This window comes from Diadema setosum, chromosome 7, assembly GCF_964275005.1.
Source record: "Diadema setosum chromosome 7, eeDiaSeto1, whole genome shotgun sequence".
NCBI classification, from domain to species: Eukaryota; Metazoa; Echinodermata; class Echinoidea; order Diadematoida; family Diadematidae; genus Diadema; species Diadema setosum.
In genome coordinates, this window is record NC_092691.1 from 11,648,732 (window position 1) to 11,668,855 (window position 20,124).

General features: G+C 38.5%; 2 protein-coding genes across 2 annotated transcripts in view; one reads left to right on the forward strand and one right to left on the reverse strand.

The window, feature by feature from the left end:
• Positions 1 to 1,135, forward strand: part of LOC140230365 (sodium/potassium/calcium exchanger 5-like) — a 68,969-nt gene extending 67,834 nt beyond the window's left edge. The window contains exon 6 of the mRNA XM_072310513.1: positions 752 to 1,135. Coding sequence (XP_072166614.1) covers positions 752 to 1,080 — 329 coding nt within the window. The 3' untranslated portion in view covers positions 1,081 to 1,135. The remainder of the gene's footprint in view (positions 1 to 751) is intronic.
• A 6,531-nt stretch (positions 1,136 to 7,666) lies between these two features.
• Positions 7,667 to 17,357, reverse strand: LOC140230483 (protein PRRC1-like). The gene is made up of 6 exons (XM_072310638.1): positions 17,240 to 17,357; positions 15,960 to 16,222; positions 14,534 to 14,701; positions 13,270 to 13,324; positions 11,783 to 12,050; positions 7,667 to 8,479 (listed from the first exon to the last, which is right to left on the reverse strand). The coding sequence occupies exons 1-6, from the start codon at positions 17,316 to 17,318 to the stop codon at positions 8,161 to 8,163; spliced, it is 1,152 nt and encodes a 383-aa protein (XP_072166739.1). The 5' UTR covers positions 17,319 to 17,357; the 3' UTR covers positions 7,667 to 8,160.
• Positions 17,358 to 20,124: the final 2,767 nt, after the last annotated feature.

Sequence of the window (20,124 nt, forward strand, 5' to 3'; positions counted from 1 at the left end):
CTATCAGTTCATCTAGGCCCAAAGCTCCCAATCTTCATTTCTGACGCAACTCTATATTTTGAAGCAACAATTGGTTGGTTGTTGTCATTGTGTTAAGGAGAATTAGAATTACAAGAACAATGATGATAATGCTGTGAAATCGGAAGGCTTCGTTCTAGCATCTCTCTCTCTCTCGAAAAAAAAGAGGTTAATTTGTTCATCGCTTCATCTGTTTTATGCGTCGTTGTGGTTTCATAAACCTTTTTAAACCTCCTTGTTCAATCCAGTGCCATTGATTAATGCGATTGCCTGACTTGAAAAAAAAAATGATCATGAATCAGAAGCGACAGTAGTTTTGCAGGGCACGGTCAGATCCACATAATAGTACATGTATCTGTATTACTGGCAGTATATTTTTATGTCCCTTGTCGAACACTGCGTGAGTATAATTGTAATAAATTACAAGTAGAATATATCTATCTCTTATAAGGAGCAATCAATCTAAAATTAGGATTGTGGCTTTCCTCTCTAGTCAAATGGTAGTAAAACATAATATATTTAGAACAATAAAACATTATTTCATACCGCTTTTATGACGTTCTTTTATGTCTCCGCAGTTCTCATCTATACTAAAATCAAATATTCTTTCCGAGGTTTGTGGTCGTGTAACGAAAGTTCTTCAAGCACGCAAAGTGGGAAACTTAATTGTCAATAACTCAATAGAATAGGTTGATACCAGATACGTCTTACACGTGACGGTTGTTGCTTACAGGTTACGGCGATATGGCTCTGTCGAACATTATCGGGAGCAACATCTTCGAAGTCTTTCTGTGCCTGGGTTTCCTCTGGTTCCTCTACGGGGTCATCTTCCAGGAACCAGTGGAGATAGCCAGCAACGGACTCGTCTTTACCACCATCGCCCTCCTCCTCACCGTCGCCTTCATCCTCCTGGCCATCCACCTCAACGGATGGAAACTTGACGTGAAGATGGGCGTCATCTGCCTGATGGTCTACCTCTTATTCATCACGGTGGCCATTGTGTGGGAGCTGGGTTTATTTGGCGGCATCGACCTCCCCAACTATTGTCCCGGTCCATCTTGATCCTTCCCCAAGAAGAACGCTGAGGGCGACGTCAGTTTTTCGATTCGGCCATCACTTCCGGACTAACACCGAATAAAGGACGCGACGTGCAATGAATGCTTTTGTGTTTTTTAGTTATTGTCGGTGTTGTGTGTAGGTCTGGTGTGACGCTTGTTCCCATTTTTTAAAAAATAAGAAATAGCCACTACGCAGTGAAGAGTTGGTATCTATCAAAACGGACTTTATCGCTCCCAAACAAGACTTATATAAGAAAAGAAAAGAAAAAACAAGGTTTAACCTATATGCACTGCAATGTCATAATGCATAAGATGACACAGTCACGTTGACATTCTCAGCCTGTATAATAAAGTGCATTGTCTTGGCATATTTGTTTTCATCATTTATATAATCCAAAGAAATATATTGCAGCTAAAAACAGCACTGACTGCGTCGGCAGTCGTTAGCAAGATCAATCTCTTAGCTGAAGGCAAAAAAAAAAAAAAAGTAGAAGACAAGAGAAGAATGGAAATGAGGAGATAAACATCTATTTGAGTGAGAAGAGAGTGAAAGGAAGAGGTGGAGAAAATCGCAAACAGTGCACTTCAGCAACAATTTTAGCGGACTGTAGAAGTTTTATATCAATAAATGGTCTTTCATTTGCTTCCTCAGTCGTTGCTTATCTATACAGAATATGGAGCTTTAGATTTGCAACGCGGACCTTAAGACGACGATTGCGTTGGCCGGCCTCCTGTCTCCCTGCGTCGTGTTGCAAAGTAGCTTTAGATTTTGCAAAGATGCAGCTATGCAAAGCAATATGGAGCCCCTATAATTATGATCATCGCATCAAGTATATAAGTTGCTCTCTGCGTCATGAATTTGAATAGTGGACGCTGAAATGGCCTAGAACCGTCGTGAAAATTTAACTCACACACGATATCTTGCGCACGTGCAGAAGTTTATTATTTTTTCTTCTTTTTCTTTTGACGTCCACGTCGCGAAATTCTAGAGCCCCTAATAAAAATTGATGCGAGGCTTAAATTGTAAACACAGACAGAATCTTCGTCATCTTGAACGGGAAAAGAGAAACGTTGTAAACTCCACTGGGTATATGAGACCTCTTGTGTTACAACACATACTGATAATGGGAATAACGTAGTTTATACCGAGTTCATCCAAACTGACATAATGTACCGTATGTCCCCCCCAAAAAAAATTACAACGGGACCCTCCGCCATGATAACTTTTAAAAATAGTGAATCAATCCAAATACAATTTCAGGGTATGAACTCACTGCCCACATCTTACAGAAAACCCCGTTCGATTTGCTTCAGTGGTCAAAGAGAAACGAGGAATCTTGTACAGCATGTCAGGTATCTCTTCCCTCCAAGTTCTGTCTATTGTGTTTACACATTATTTTTGCAGTTCCAAGTGCTAAACTTGGAAGAATCAGACTCATGACATGCTTTACAACAATCCACATTTCTCTGTAACTGCTTAACCAAATTGAATAGAGTTTTCTGCAAAATAGAGCTAAGATGTTATATTTTAAGACCCTGAAGTAGCATTTGGACAGTTTAATCATATTGGGTGTTATCAATGCAAAAATTCGATTGTATTTTTTTTTTTTTTTTTTTGGGGGGGGGGGGACATACTGTATATACATGTAGTATTTCTTTTCTTCGGTTCAGTACTTTTTAGACCCTGAAGACAAGGAAGGGGGCTCGAAAGTTAGGAAACTTGTAAGTAATCTCCCAGTATAAAGATAAAGTGTCATTATGATACAACAGTTATCAATAATCACATCAAAAACTAGACGATAAACATTATAAAGTGAAGAACGTGAATATAATACACGTTTTGCTAATTGATACGTGCGTCCGTCCCTTTAGCCAATGTCTATCAAATGGACTGAATGTAAGGACAGCAAGTAAGGCAAGCTGTGTGCTTGATGGCTCGAAGTTTCTTTCATTTTGCACATTTTTATACTCAGTATGGCTCAAAGATTTCTGTTTTATAAAATGTACATGGTAACACAAGCGTTGTTTAGAACATCGTTCACTTCTTTTTTTTTTAAACGTGGTCCTAATTTTTGAATGCCATATGGAGACACAATGTCCCCACAATTGGGACAGTGGATGCATAGCATTCAAAGGAATTGTGTCTCTTATTTGATAAAGCTCCTCTTTAATACGAAACGGTGGCTAATCAATAATGGTGAATGCTTTAAGAATAGGTGTAAATCCATAATTGTAAGTACAAGGGCTGTCCTGGTCCTCTCAATTTCAAATTACTGTCATAATAATCGGCTCGTTTCTACTCTGTCGCTATATAGATGACATCAAGGACAGTAACGATTTGATAAAGGAAATATAAAGTTTGAATGCAGGGCATTCAAATTAAGACTTTGAATGTACTTATTGGGAGCATTCAAGCTTTTGGCGTTGCATTATTGAAAACATCGTCTATGCATACAAAGTGAATAAATGCATTGACGTGGAAAGCGTATGTGCATTTAATATTCAACCTCAAATGATGCCGCCATCGTGCAACGAAGCATGTGTCCGCCAAGCACTGTATTCTATCTATGAGTGGGCGGAAATAGGGAAGGAATTGAAAGGTGCACTACCTATGGAAGATGATTGTAAGCATCGTCTCGATAGAGACCAATCCCCAATACATGATATAAAATCCCTAATATCTTATATAATTATAATCTCCAAATCATTCTTAGTCAGCCTTTTCATTCTTCTCCTTCTTGTCTAAGTTTTCTACCTACCATGACAACGATAAGGCAGTTATGAGTTGTTGTTGTTGTTTTTTTTTTTCATAAAAAAAAGAAAACCAGAAACTAAAACAAGTGTTTCACAAACATTGTTCGGTCAACAAGAAAGTCGAAGAAAAGACACCGAAACGTACTATTTTCAGAGATGTGTCAGAGACAGAGAAGGCAAATTTCACGAATTTACGTTTCCTTCAAAAAGCAATTTACTTAGGTTTACTTCGGATTGATACGAAAATTACAGTTGACTCTATTGTACATTGTATAATGAATATGTAAATACAAAGTTTCCTTGTGCTTTGATGCTGTAGTCATGAATTCATGACTCCCGTTGAGGACGAGTCCCGAGTATACTCGGGCTGGTGTCTATGGAAAATGCGTGTTATAGCAAAATCAAACCGTCCTCAACGGGTTAAGAACACTCAACTAATTCCAATGCCAGTGCAATAAAACTTGGGAATACATGTATACGAAACATACCCACATGTCTACCTCTTCCATCTCATACCTAAATGAAATCGAGCACCATTCTGTTTTTTGTTCTGTTAACAACGATAATGTGATGTACCACAAGTATTGTCATGTGCATGATTATGTATGTGTGTATGTATGTACTGTATGTATGTATGTATGACATATATGTATGTATGTATGTATGTATGTATGTAACTGATTACAATAAGACTGCTACTACATTGTACCACTACAACTACTTTCTACTACTCTTATTGAAACAGTCAACCCTGCTTAAGTAAACTCACATAAGTCAAAGGTCTTTTCAAGTCCTCCTCTCTTTATATTTTGATTTTAATCCCTTATAAAGTCGAATTTTCTGTAAGTCCAAGCTATTTCTTCAGTCAAAAATAGATTCGACTTAAATGCAAGGTTGACTCTACTACTACTACTACTACTACAATTACCACTACTACATACTACTACTACTACTACTACTACTACTACTACTACTACTACTACTACTACTACTACTACTACTACTACTACTACTACTACATTGTACTACTACTACTTCTACCAATACTGCAACTAGTAAATGGTAATGACAAAGATAACAAGTGATAATTACAATGATAATTTTGATAAAAAGGACAAAATAATCATACTGATAATCATCATTACATTGTAGGTATTGTTATCAAACAATTATAGCTGCTTCATCAGAACCAAACTTCCACCTCCACATGCCCCTCCCCCCCCCCCCCAATACACACACACACACCGTCACACTCACAAACACACACTTGTGAGGTAATAAATGACACAAAAATACACACAACTGCCTACAAGAGAATAAATCTATATTTAATCTGAATAAACCATGCTCAGCCTATACATCATAGACTGAACATGTTTCATGTTCAACATAAATAAGTACAATAGTACAGCGGTATCTAAAAAGCAAGCAAACAAGAACAAAAATTATCTAACAAATTTAAGAGAGGAATGACTTATGAGAATCAGGAAAAAAAAAAACAATTCAGAAATACATTGTATGGCAAATGCCAACAATCAGTGTCTGAACAAGCATTTTCTATATATTTTCATTTTCAATAGTTATTCCTTTCTTGTCTATTTCAATGATATGAATACATTATGGCCACATACAAATTATCATTTTCAAGATTATCTGTCACAACTTATGACCAAGAAGAAATCTCACATATCTCTTTTAGGTCATTTGACTAATAAATACCCATTACCATCTGATGAACTTTGCCGTGGCATTAAAACATACACTGGGCTACAGCCAGTCTTTTACTTCACATCCAAGTGTAACTTTCTCTAAAACATAAATTAAAAAAAAAAATAAAAAAAGAGTTTAACTTTCTTTAAAACATAAATAAAAAAATAAATGTTAAACTTTCTCTACGTTGTAAGACACTCTCTTGGAATAGCACATCACTGCTTGGAAATGTAATTATTAATCATTACAAAACCTTCACAAATTTAGTTACTGGGAGCCCCCCCCCCCCCCCAAAAAAAAAAAAAAAAAAAAAAAATTGCCTTTTGCGCTAAATCGGCAGATTTTGAGTTTTGACAGCTTTCTGACAAACTTTCCTATCTGAATATGAATCTTGGAAGCAAGATTCAATTCAAGTAGATGTAGTGTATTAATTAATTTTTATGCAACATTTTTTTTTTTTTGTCTAAAGTTGGTTCTATTTTTTTTTTTGTTCATCTAAGTATTTGAATATGTTAAGTGAAAACCTTACAAAGAACTTCAAGACAATCAGCAGTCGATTTGATACTTTAGCATTAACATAAAAAGACATGTGTTTAATGAGTGTACCTCATCATAGGTATATCTGTTAAGCCTTACACAATAACTGCTATGGAGTTATAAATCCCCATTTTGTTTGCCACAAAAATGGGGCTCAATGCACTTGAATAGACCCATAACTTTTTTAATGGATTATTCCTACATGTTTATTTTCCATTATTTATTTCTGTGGGTTACAAACACCAAATCACAATTAGATATACATCATTCTAACAATGAAAAATCACTTCTTTCAGAATTTGACAACTAGAAAAAAAAAAAGAAGACAGATTCTTACCTGGCAAGTGTCAGAGGTTTTGTGATGTACATGGTCACAGTCCTTACAACTTAAAAAGAAGAAGAAAAAAAAAAGAGGAACCAAAGGGTCTCGCACCTCACCTTCCAGAAAATTTGACCCTACACTTTCAAAAAGATCAAAATGTGAACACTGCCCCCCCCAAAAAAAAAAAAAAAAATTGTTCCTGACCCTGAGGGGGCCACCCCAGGATCTGCCACAAACAAACTTGAAAATACACCCAGTAATGTACATCGTATTTACTTAGAGTATTTCTGTTTTTACAAAAGAAGGTTTTTTTTCTTCTTTTTTTTTTTTTTTTTAAAGATTCTCTAATTTGGGGGTGGGGCCCCTTTGTGCTCCCAAGTGGGGCATGGTGCCCATTTGTGCAATTATATATTTTATCATCAACTTAAAAGTTAGGTGAAGAAAATGTATCATGCATTTTCAAAAAGAAGGTGAAAATTTTAAAATTGGGCCCTACTGGTACCCCTGGATCCAAAAGAGAGCAGACAAGAAACTACAGTCAACAATGTACTAACTCATAGCACTTTATAGCTCTATCACTTTTGGGCTCTACAAAAAATTGTTGCATCCCTGAGAGAGAGAGAGAGAGAGAGAGAGAGGGCATGATTTCAATTTGAACAAATAAAGTTCCCATCACCCTATAGCTGCTATCAGCCTAGTTTGGTGAAGATCGTCATGGGGTTTTCAAGAAGAAGCTGAAAAGGTAAATAGTTTATGCAAGCATGTGACTCACAAAGCACACTAGACGTGGGATGATGAGCAAAAGGCTCAGATGAGCTAAAGAGGGCAACCCAAAGGTGTAAACTACATGTACATTCTGCAGCAAAACATAAAACAGTCATCACATTTGTGACTTCTTTCTTTCATATTCATGAAATTGTACAATTTCTGATTCACAGAGCTGGGTGTAATATTGTAGTGATGCTGCATTTGCTCACTATTCATTTTAGCATAATACTATTTCAAAAATTTTGAATATGACAAAATTTAACAATCTTTAAATGACAAATGTGAAGAATATCTAGGCTTGTTCCATATTGAAATAAATTACAATTATAGGACGGGAGGATAAGCATTGGTGAATTAATGAATACAGTGATAGGGCAGATAGTATTCAAAGTGTTGAAGCCCTGAAACAAGACACATGTCTCTCGCTTTCAAAACTTTATCTTCTTGAGGTGCACATAGCTATTGAAGGTAATTCAAAAAGTAACCAAATGCAATATCTTTTTGCAATCCGACTTCCCATGATACATCATAGAGCAATGATTATCATCATCATTATCATCACTCAATCTAAATCAAAGATGTAGAATACCCATAGTAGCACATTTGTCTTCATGATAACTGGGTTCCATAGAGTTACAATGACTGATAAAGGACATTTTATCGATCAATACCCAAGGGCTGACTGGATTGTGCATTGGACAAGGTTCTTATCAGGGGACTAACAAAAAATGTTTTGCTATAAATTCTAATGACTGGTATAACAACAGAATAGTGAGCGGTGATGAACACATATGAACCAAAAATAGCATTTGGCAATCAAAAAGAAATGCACGTGAGATATTCCCATGGTTCATTCAGATCTCACATCCCCTAAGCATTCTATACCTCTTTCAAGTTATGATTTGTCTAATGCAAGCACAAGATGTCCAGGCGATTTCTCATTCATTTGATTTTTTTTTTTCTAAATCTCTGCAGTTGCCATGGAGACAGATTTTACAACATCTGAGTCTTTCCAGGTAACTGCTCCTTGTACATGCCTGCAAGGCACATTGCGGCACTGAAGATCATGTCCCTGCGTGACATTCCAGTAAAGGCCCTGTGCCAATCTGAGCGGGAAATCCCCGGCGTGGTCCTCTCAATGACCTCACCCACCGTCACCGCCAGGCCAGACCAGCGCAGGTTGTAGTCGGGCGGGGTCAGCTTCAGCGCCTCTTCCACCAGGTGCGAGGGAATGGGCGTGGCTTGGGTGAAGTTCTCCAGGAAGACGTTGTGGTATGGGTCCTGTATGATGACACAGCCAACATCGAACCACCTACATCCCACGGGGAAGAGAAAGTTGTATATTATCTAATTGAACACAGAGGTCATTATGTCCCAGAAGCTGGGAAAACCAAGGGACACAGCATAAACTGAAATACATGCATGCTCTTGTAACAAGACATCTGACTTTGTTCAAATGAATATGTTTTCAATACAGTTTGAGGATGGACTAGGACGAATAGTACGTGTACCTTTATAATAATATGTTAGCTCAAAGAGAAGGTTGAAGTTGAAACAATGACATGCCATTTTAAACAACTAAAGGAGATTCTAGTGAGACCTGCAATGTACCATTGCATGCTATTGCTGTTGAGTGAGCACTTTTCATTGAATGATTTTGGATATTGCACGCAGATGTCACCCATTAACAACAATTTCACTCGCGTGTTAAGCTCATAGTCAACTCTTAGTTTTTGTACCATTAAATGCTTATATGGTGTACCTCTGACATCACAATACACATACCTTTGCTGCACATATTACAATTTACACATCACTCAGTTTTATTGTCAACAAGTTCAACTGATCGCTTTAACATACCTCTATGCCAAAATACAATATACCATCATCTTCAATGTATGAAAAATGGTCACCATTTTTTGTACTATAAATTAATCAAGAATCAAAGTGAATGACATGCCTTAACACTGCCCCCCCAAGGAAAAACGCAGTATCTAACATTTTTGGCGATTTTCACTTTTTTGCATAAATATAGTCAGTGGGCAATCCTTCTTCATATGACATATTCAGATTTTTGAAAAAATGTTTAGAAAGCCACTTTTCCGTAACTGCCAAACGCAGTATCTACACTTAACTTGCACTTTCCCCAAGGAAAAACGCAGTATCTACATGATGAATATTTCCCCAAGGAAAAACGCAGTATCTACAAAGCTAGTCTTAATTACCAGACACTGTTATTTATATATGTGAATACTTTGCCGGTTGTTCTGTAATTTGAACGTGAATTGCTTTCTTTAGATATACTTGCTCAATAATAAGACATAATGTTCAAAATATCTAACCGAAACAATACTGATTAGTAAATATTTTGATGAGATCGTGATCCTAATATAAAACACAGTGTGTGATTAAGACTAACCGAGTGCACATTAAACAATACAACACTGACAGCTTGCAGCTAGCTGCACTGATGCTGTGCAGCAGTCAGCACAGGGCCCGGCTAGTCAGCATACAGTGGGAGTGTGTACTTGGAATAAAACAAAATGTTGTCGTGGGGAAAATTACTCGTGAGCCTAGCCCTCAAGAAAAATTTATCTGCAGATAATGAGTAAGTTATTCAAAACTATTTCAGTATTGAAAGAAGAAAGCTGATTGTTTGTCACACGAAGCGAAGTAAACACAAATGCATGTTTGTTACTCGAAGCGAGGTAAACACAAATGCATCCATTTGTGTTTACTTCGCTTCGTGTGATAAACGATCAGCTTCATTCTTTCATATTCTACCTCAATGATTAACATTATCCGTACTATTTCAATATTAACTTGTTGTGAAGTAACTTTGTTATGCCTAGACCCTTGTCAAAATTCCTCAGGCTCCGAATCCGAAAGTTTCGTCGAAAGGCAATAGATCTAGGCCTAGACTATTTGTGTTGTATCGGATAAACGTCAGGTTATGTAACATGTTACACCCTCCCTTAGATCTCAGTCTAGATTGTAGACTTGTCTAGACAGTAACGTTTTAGTCTTGCGTCTCTTTTCTAATGTTAGACTTAACGTTAATCAGAACTTTCAGGGTCCGTATTCCGAAAGTCTAAAGAAAGATCTAGTGTTGGACTTGAATAGGCCTAGGCCTACTCTAGGGCAGGCCTGTAGTAAGAAGTCTAAAACTTAACCACTTTTTAGAATCCTAAGTCTAGTGAAGTGTCAATGTTCAATTATCTACTCCATACCATACTGTCTTAAAATTACATAGTTGACAATAGATTAGGGTCCATGTGAAAAATAGGTACCCACGGTAAATGGACAAAATAGAGACAGTTAAGAATAAGTTGTATTTTAATTCTTATCGGATCTAGACAGTGTCTAGACCCTAGTGAGACTGGGTTGCGTAAAATGCATGCATGATCCCATGCTGCATGCTACATAACTTACAAGTAGGCCCTACTGTTAGGCCTACATTACAAATTTACATGACGTTAAACTTAGGTTCAATCCAGAAGGAATAGGCCTAGAGAGCGGATGTCACTTCATTCTAGACCTGTTCTAGATGTATTTTTTTTTTTCTAATCAAAGAGTCCTGGCTCGTGTAGGGCTTAAACCTTCTGCAGTTCTAACGTTAGGCTATTTTTGTTTTTTTCTGTGAGCATCGTGCATGTATAGCCTGAGGCGGTAGACTCGTGTAGCCTGCTACGTAGCCAGCCTAGAATAAACGATATAAAAACTAGGCCTAGTCTAGATCGATCTAGGTCCAGACATCCGATTTAGATTTATTTTGGTCTAGACAGACGGTAACCTAGACTGTACAGATCTAGATCTAGTATTCTAGATGCTAGATAGCGGCTAGGCCATGTAGCATCACATTACAGCCCTGGCAAGCTTCATATTAAACACGTATCGACGTAACGTTAGGCCTACAGCAAGATCGGTCTGGGATACACTTTTAAGCAAAACGTTCCAAGAACGATCTGTTATTTAACAATCTTATGAAGCCTGCTCCGTAATCAGGGCATAAATGGGGGGGGGGGGGGATGGAGGATGCATCCCCCAGTGGGCCCAGGGCCAGAGAATACTTGAGCAATGATGTATACATGCATACATAATTATGGCAGAAGATTAATCTTAGTCATTCCGCTGTAGATACTGCGTTTTTCCTTGGGGAAATTCGTTCCATTGTAGATACTGCGTTTTTCCTTGGGGAAATCAGTCAATTGCGTGGGGTTTCCCCAAAGTATCTACATTTTCATCAATAACTGAAAAACAAAACAAAAACACAAAATGATATTTTCCTGGAAAATTGGTAGCTAGATAGACTAAAATTCCACAATGAAGGAATTTTTCAAAAGAGTATATTTTCCAGGGGCTTTGGCAAAAATATAAAATGGTGAATATCTCGGTTGTTTAGAAATGGAGCTGGATGTAGATACTGCGTTTTTCCTTGGGGGGGCAGATACATCTGCAGTGTTGTATAAAACAAATAGTGCATGGTTTTTACCATCCTTCTGTAGTTTTACCTTGTCTTTCCCCTATCTTCCCCAACCCACTCTTCCTTGTCACGCTACCAAAAAAAATCAAAGCTGTCAACTGTTAAAGCCAGCATCTATTTTGGAAAACTCACTTGTCTGGTAGAAGTTCAGCAATGAAACTCTCTACAGCAACCATGGGCTGCTTCTCGTGCACGGATCCATTCCTCCTCAGGTTAGCTATTCTCTCCTCCGCCCCCTTCAAACCCGCTGCGTAGCCCTCCGGCTGGGGTGCAATGTTTGACTCTGCCGCAATCCCTGTGACCGTGGCGCGGCCAAAGACTTTCTGGAAGGCGTCCCGTACAGCAGCCACTTTAACCTCCTTGTCGGATGCAACAATGATGTCAACGTCCCCTCCAGAACCTGTAACAGTCATCCACAAATCGTTCTCTTTGCTATAAAGGTTATCTCAATTGAGACAAGATTCTGAGATCCTCTTACACTGTGTACATGACCAACTAGGTACTGCACATGTATGCAGAGGGGGTACATTTTCTCAGGGTAATATTTCTTGCTTGGCCAACAATAGGCTGGGTAGCAATCATCCTTTGCTCATAGTGAATACCATTCTAAACCCTCGCAAGATTCAAAATTTCTTGACTGAAATTTGAGTCATTTGTACCCATCTATGACATAATAGTGTGTATGTGCTTTGAGCACTCTACAGATTGGATTTAGCACAATATAAATTCATATCATTATTATTACCTTTGCCAAGGGAGGAGGTTATGTTTTTGTTACCGTTGGTTTGTTTGTTCGTTGGTTCGTGCAAAATAACTCAAAAAGTAGTTAACGGATTGGGATGAAACTTGCAGGAAAGGTTGAGAATGACACAAGTACAAGGATTTTTGACATTTTGGCAGGTAGGTTCAATGAACTTGAGAGTTCAGGCTGCGAGTATTTGAGGTTTGCATGCGCGCACTAAAGTGTGTGCTCTAGTTTCTGCTAGGGCGAGGCGCACAGTGCAGCTGAGGGTTTATGACGTAACAAAGGCTTCTATATTGGGAAATCGGGCGACTTTTCATGCACACAATGTTATAAGTGCATAGGGCCTACGGATGGAAATCACTGATATCTCTATGAAAGAACAAGATCAGTGGTGGAAATGAGTTGCATGCTTGGCGGAGGTCTGCGCTCTCGGAGTGCTTTTCTAGTTATTATTATATTATTTTTATTATTATTATTATTATTATTATTATCATCATTTCTATTATTATTATTATCGTTATTATCATTATTATTATTATTATTATTATTATTATTATTATTATTATTATCATCATTTCTATTATTATTATTATTGTTATTATTATTATTATTATTATTATTATTATTATTATTATTATTATTATTATTATTATTATTATTATCATTTCTATTATTATTATTATCATCATTATTACTATTACTATCATTATTATTTTCATTATTATGACACCACATTACAAAACATTGTTATATAGGCCTAGTTGACCAGATTTATGATAACTCTAGGTAGAAATGTAAATCAATGGGCACATACAATGAATGAACGAGGAATTACATCTTGCTTGTAAGTCGTGAATGAGACCATAATACTCACGAATAATAGGTGCCATGCCAGGGTCTAATGTTGTGATCATGCTGTCAACCGAGTTCTGCCAAAATACAGAGAGAAGACAATAAAATGGCCATTATGAGGTGTTGTAAAACTCATTACAAAACCATGAAACAGATCATACTGTAAAAGTGGTTTCTTTCGTGGTGGTTTTTTTCACACTTTTCATGCTTTGAGGTTGAACCGCGAATTTTATATCACACGAAAATGTTTCGAAAAGTCGTGCGAAATTAACCACGCAAGGAAATGTTCTGAACTCCCCGCTTTTTACAACGCTATTGCGCACATGCACTCACAAAGATTCCTTGCATTGAGTGTATTGATGGTCAACACACACACAGCGATACCGCGCAATGTAGGTACAAGCATGTTATAAAGTATACTCGAGAGACGGGATTTCAGGTAAGCCTGCATTCAATTTTTATTTTTATTTAATAAATAAACGAATAATTGGATAAGAGTTTGGGTTTTCATATGCATAATAAAAAGTTTTTTGCTGACTGTGAATTCACAGATTTTGCCAACGGCAAATTTAAACACACACAAAAAAGTCAGCACCAATGTAAACTGCGAAAGTATCTGTAAGCGAAAGAAACCACTTTTACACTTATCTAATGATTAGTTGAGATCATACACATGACTAGGCATCTATTTTGTCCAATACCCAATTTGCTTATGCCCGGTTATCATGGCGACCGGTCATCAGCACTTTCATGGTGCGACAGTGCTGACCAGCATAATTGCAAAGTTTCATTCATTTGTAAAATGTCTGATGGCTGTTGCTGATTTAAATTGCTCATACAGGTTGTACCATAACATATTCTTTTAATGATTATCGCGATCTGTTTAATCAGTTTATAAAACAAATAACACATATAAATTTGTTCAGGCATAAGTTTAATTATGGATACATTCAGTACTCGAAACAGTCCAAACGCTGTCACTATCGCTTCAGCATGTTAAGACTGTTTCAAAGGTACCTTGAGTGACTAATTCTTACTAATGCCCTCACTAATGTGTATTACTTGTACATTACATACTGTTCCTGAACATGCACATTAAAGACAACTGGCAAACTGAAAATACTAGCTAACTGATAGCACCAAAATCTGCTTCACATTGTAGGGCTGCAGGTTTGCCTGCTTATTTTTGTTGTGACGGTCACAAATTCTATTCTAACTTTGACCGAGTTTATGGTCCACTCTTCTACATGCCTGCAAGGAATGATGGATCCGTACTTTCTTCTTACCTTTGTTTTCTCCATAACTTTCTTCATGATACCAGTTCCCCATCCGAACAACCCGCCTCCTCCTCCTCCTCCACTGCTGCCAGATGATGCCTCCAGATGTGGCATTGAGTCAGCCGGGACGTGGGTTGCCAAGTTTGCCTCATGTGGGGACTGTACTGGCTGTGGGCCCTGGATGGTATTCAAGGAATCAAAACTTTTTAAGATGACCAACCAGAGGGAGGTGGTTTGAGGGGAAGATGTCAGCAACGCAATGTCAGTGCCGAAATCAGACATTACAGCTGTCACTCCTGCCTCCCATTCCACATATTGCTGATAGTGCTGTCTCTAACACATTAGTAGACATTTATTTCTTGATAAATATCTGTTTATTTTGGCACTGACATACTTCTACTGCTCTAGCTGGTTACTTTGGGATAGGGCAAAGGATCTTTCGACCAGACTACTGTATACGCCAAATATTTCGCAAGGTATATATTTTCGTGAATTTTGCGAGTCAGATGCTATTCGCGGAAGTACAAACATGCAAAAAATTGTTTCTGATTTTGATATGAATGTAACATATTGGTATGCACATTTCTCCGTACAGTTCAGTTCAGTATTCCACGATCACGAAATTTAACCACTCACGAAATCGGCGAAAAGTTCTGATTCACACGTGTCACACACAAAGCGCATTGCTATAGCTTCTGACCATCTGAGCATTGAGAATCTAGAGTTTCTGGGACGAACACTGAACTAGGGCTTTCTATAGCTCAGTCGGTAGAGCACTGGGCTAGCATCCGGAGGTCTCGGGTTCGAATCCCGATGGAATCCCATTTTCTTTGCTCAATTTTCCAGTAATAAAATTTAGACTCGTTAAATATACATTATGTGGCATATACAGTACTTGATCTTCAAACACATTTTATACCCATGAACTGCACTGCAGTAAATTTGCATGATTACTAAAAGAAATTAGGGACATTGGGAAAAATTCAGAGGACACATGCCTGCTACTTTGAGCATGGAAGTGTGCTACATACTCCTGATGGACTGTGCATGATGATAGAGCAGCACAGAGGAGTCAGCAGAGATGGCATTGCTATCTCATGCATTACTTTGCAGCTAGCAGGATGAAATTTTCACACATTTTAATGGAAAAGGATCTCTGTATGAGTCTCGTGTCTGTTTTGCTCTCATTCAAGAATGACTCTTCAGAGCACAATGATATACATACAGCTCTGTATATCAAAATAATAATTAAGTATACTGTAAAAGTGGATATTTTCGCGTGACTAATTTTTTGCATTCGGTCGGTTAAGAATAGTTTCATGTATAGTTTCATGTGTTTTTAATTCCGCGGAATAAAGACATTAACAACTGGAACATTATGGCAAACAAGATTATCGTAAAAATTCCCACTTTTACAGTAATCTATTGAACTTACCTGAGGGTCTGGCATTGAGACTACACCATAGGAATAACCTGTAGTAGCCACAGGCTCTGTGGGCATAGCAGGGGTGAAGATTTGAGGCTGCTGGCCTGTGGACGGCTCCACTCCTGTCCCCAAGTTACTGGGAGGTGGGTACAAGTTGCCCGCTAGGGCACCAGGGGACCCTGCTTGCGTGTTGTAGAGCAGAGGAGCAGGGGGCCCTGCCAGCGTAGTAGCCACCTCCCCAGGCACCAGCGTCAGCGCGTTTGCTGTGTCATCTTGTGAGGGAATGCAATAAGACTTTGAGCATTTTAATAGCATGGTGCTACATGTACGTGGTTTTTACCAGTTGCCCCGTCAGGCAGGCAGATTTTGAAATTGTCGGGAACACCTGCCTGAACATGAATTTTACCTGCCCTAAAAGAAAATCCTAAAATACAAGAAAATGATTAAACAAAATCTTTTGTAAGTCAAGGGCTTGATAAAAACAATCATTTGAATAAACAGCACATGTTGATTTACACTCTCAAATACATTAGAGTACAAGGTTGTAACATGGTTTGATCAAGTGTTGGTGTTGCACTGTATTGTGGGTTCTTCAAGTAAATGTTGGTGAGTTGCTGATTGCATGGATTTAAAGTGCATTGTATCACTATACAGTCATTATCTTTTGGTTTCTGTATGATTGACTTTGTAGGGAGTAGGGGGAAAAGTTCAAAAAAAGGAGGATTAAAGCCTTGTTTGCCAATTCTGGTATTCATTTTTTCCTCACTGTTCTGAAACACTTGCCGGACTGATTTTCACTTGCCCCAGGCAATCAGGCAAGTGCCTACATGTACATGTATGTAGCACCTTGCCTTTAGGTCCACTTTGACCAGAGTATGAGTAATAATATTTTGTTATGGTAAGGCAATTGAAAATTCTTATTTTCCCTATTGACAGTCCCTTCTTTGACAATTTACAACAATCTGAGGAATACTCCTGCTGTTGAAATTATTGATGCAACCTACTAAACAAAGGTAAATATAAAAAAGATTACTTTAGGGAAAGGAAATATAAATCATTTGCAAAGATTATTGGCTTGTTCCATTGGCACACTGGCATCCCACAGCGGAGGAAATACATGTAAACTCATTCGATTTTAGATTGGCCAAAATTAAAACATGCCCAACAAGAATAGCAAAACCAAAGCAAACAAAAAGTTAGAGGATAAAATTGCATGAGCACCTTCCTAGGTACAGCAGAATGTGTACATATCCCCCAAAGTCAGCTCTAGGCACCGTTTGAAGCCTTACCCGGTGTTGCCTGTAGTACCTGTTGTTGCTTGGCTGATGCTTCTGATTGGCCATCGCTATGGTCTACTTCTTCCATCATCTTGATCTTGACACGTCACTGACAGCACCAGAAAGCTCTGTTCCTGATCTGCAACAGTAAGAACAAAACTCAGTTTACATGCATTCATGAGTTGATAGTAGATAGGTCAACATGTGCACTGTGGATAGATTTATTCAACTGTACTGCTACTAGTGGCATACGGGTACTGGTCATCACAGGATATTATGTTTCAGTAGCTACGTACTAGGTGGCAATGAAAGTATCAGGCCCTAACTGGGGGCGGGGGGGGGGGGGGGGGGGTTCTGCGGACCCCCCCCCCTTTCCCATTTGCCAGCAGCCTCCAAAATGAAAGAAATAAAAAGGGAACAAAATGAGTCGTGGAATATGGGTTTGCTTTGTAATACACATGACCACTCACACCGTGCAAGTTATCATTTTACTGTTACTAGTGTTACAGTTAAAGTTAGCGATTATGATACAGACCACTTGTATATTTTGTACGTGCCTACAATGTACCGGTATATGCATGCACCACTTTTCACCATGGTTGGTTACATGTAAATGATCATAAGTGCATCTAATACTGTACTGTGGGTGTGAGAAAGGACTGTGAAAAGGAGGTTTGACTGATGGCTGTGACAAGGCTGGCAATTTTGTAACTTCCTGTGAATAAACTCACATAATTTGTACTCCTGTTAGTGTTAGTGATTGCCACATTAGCTCCTTTTGGGAATCCATTCATGAACTAGACTGTATGATCTTAGTGTGAACTCTGGAACAGAACTCTACCTCCACTAGCTAGACCTGCTGTAGATACAATAACATGTTAAATGTACTGAACTCTCTTGGTGGTACAAGTGTAGATGATCAGTGACTTTACTGTGTAGTGTGAGTGTTGTTTTCTTCTATAATGAATGCCACCAGCCGCTATCTGGTGCTTGTGCGTATTATTTTACATGCATGACTTGCAAGAAATTCTGCTGGGGTGTTGCACAGCGAGCTATAACAAGGGTGGATAGGTATCCTTTATATTGTAACGTAATCCCATTCCACCACTCTAGCAGTGTTTTTCCGTAATAGAGACATGTACCTCAGCTTATTGTACAGGTAGCTGGCAGTGGATTCATAGCACAGGAAAGTTGAAAAATCAGATTGGTTATTATTGATGCAAAGTTGATTTACATTGTATGCCACTTTGTGCTGTTTATATAGTGAAATTTGTATTCATCTCAAAACACTGCAGCAAAGAGCAGCCTTGAAATCTGAATTTTGTGAAATTTGAGTTTTCTTTGAAGCATTTTAAACCAACATTTACAGTAATATGTTTCAATGACAGTCACACAATTTCAATTTTACCCCCAAAATGGAACTTGTCAAACAAGATTTCGGTAAATTTTCCAACAGTGCCTCTCGTTGGAAACCACTAGACGCCTGCACACTGGGCTAGAGCTGCAGTGCACATGCAGAAATGACTGCAAGCATGGTTGAGGGTTGAGCTCAAGACCGAAAGATCGGTCTGTATAGGGTCGTCAGGGATATGTTCCGCAAAGACTGCATCTGGCTACGTATACAGAATCCCCTCCTATCTATGGAAGAGAGTGATAATGTCAAAAAAATTAAAGACTAGGGTAACACCCCCAGTATTTGGTCACAATAAGCTTTTTTGCAATATTCTTAAAACTAAAATAATACATACAAGCAATGTATGTGAAATATATACAATTTCTTTAATCTCAATTTTCACTTTGTTAAGTATCTCACAGAAGTGCACAAAATCCCAAAATATATCAGGGTGAAAATACCCCAGAATACGGTCACGCGATGCACGCGTTCAAAGTCAATGCGTGTTCATGCTGGGATCACGGCAGCTGAAAAATGCACCGCACTACCTTGTTGGCGCAAAATTGCATCAGGGACGTGCCGGCGCCCGTTGGTGCCCGAATACTGGGGAATCAGCACTTGCCTTCAACCCTTGTACATTGAGTCACTGCATCGGCACGTATGGAAATTTTGTTTTTGTTTTGCGTTTTTGACGATACCATCACACTCCGAGCTTGCGATAAGCAAACAATCCCGCAAGAAAACAATGTATTTCTCGATTTTTAGCGCTTTTTCAGCGACCCGTATACTTAAAACTGGGCTTAATCCGTGCACGCTTTGGAACCGAGCTTGCGAGCGTAAGCAAAAAATCCCGCAAGAGAACGGTGTATTTCTCGATTTTTAGCGCTTTTTTAGGGACCCGTATTCTTAAAACTGGGCTTACTGTAATCCGCGCGCGCTTTGGGAAAGTCGCGCCGATTCTGCACTTTTGATGGTGAAATTTGGGATATTGGATGGATTTTTGGAGGGGACTAAGGGACTTTCCTGACATTGTGAATGAGTGTGCAAGTATGTGGATCGATGTGATTTGCATGTGTTGTGACAGTAGAACTTACTGGCTGGTGATTAGTGATAAGTGACCGAATACCGGTAGCTGACCGAATACTGGTACTCTTACATTACTCTGGACAGACAGATCTTTCTGTCTACTGTATGTAGCCTACATGTAGTAGGATTGAGTATGCATACTTGCCAACTCTACCGCTTTGGGCGGTAGACTACCGCTTTTTAGAGGTTTTGACCGGCTACCAATTTTCTCTTCTGATCTACCGATTTTGTAGCAAACCTACCATAAAATGAAATAGAAGTCATATTTTCCCTTCATTGTGCATTGATTCCCTAATATACCGTAAGCTAGTAATTAGAATACTAATAATAATTTCAAGGAACTCGTTCCTCAAAAACGCCGTATTCAGCCTTCTAATAATATGCACACATGTATGCACACTGCAGTGGCACACTACTA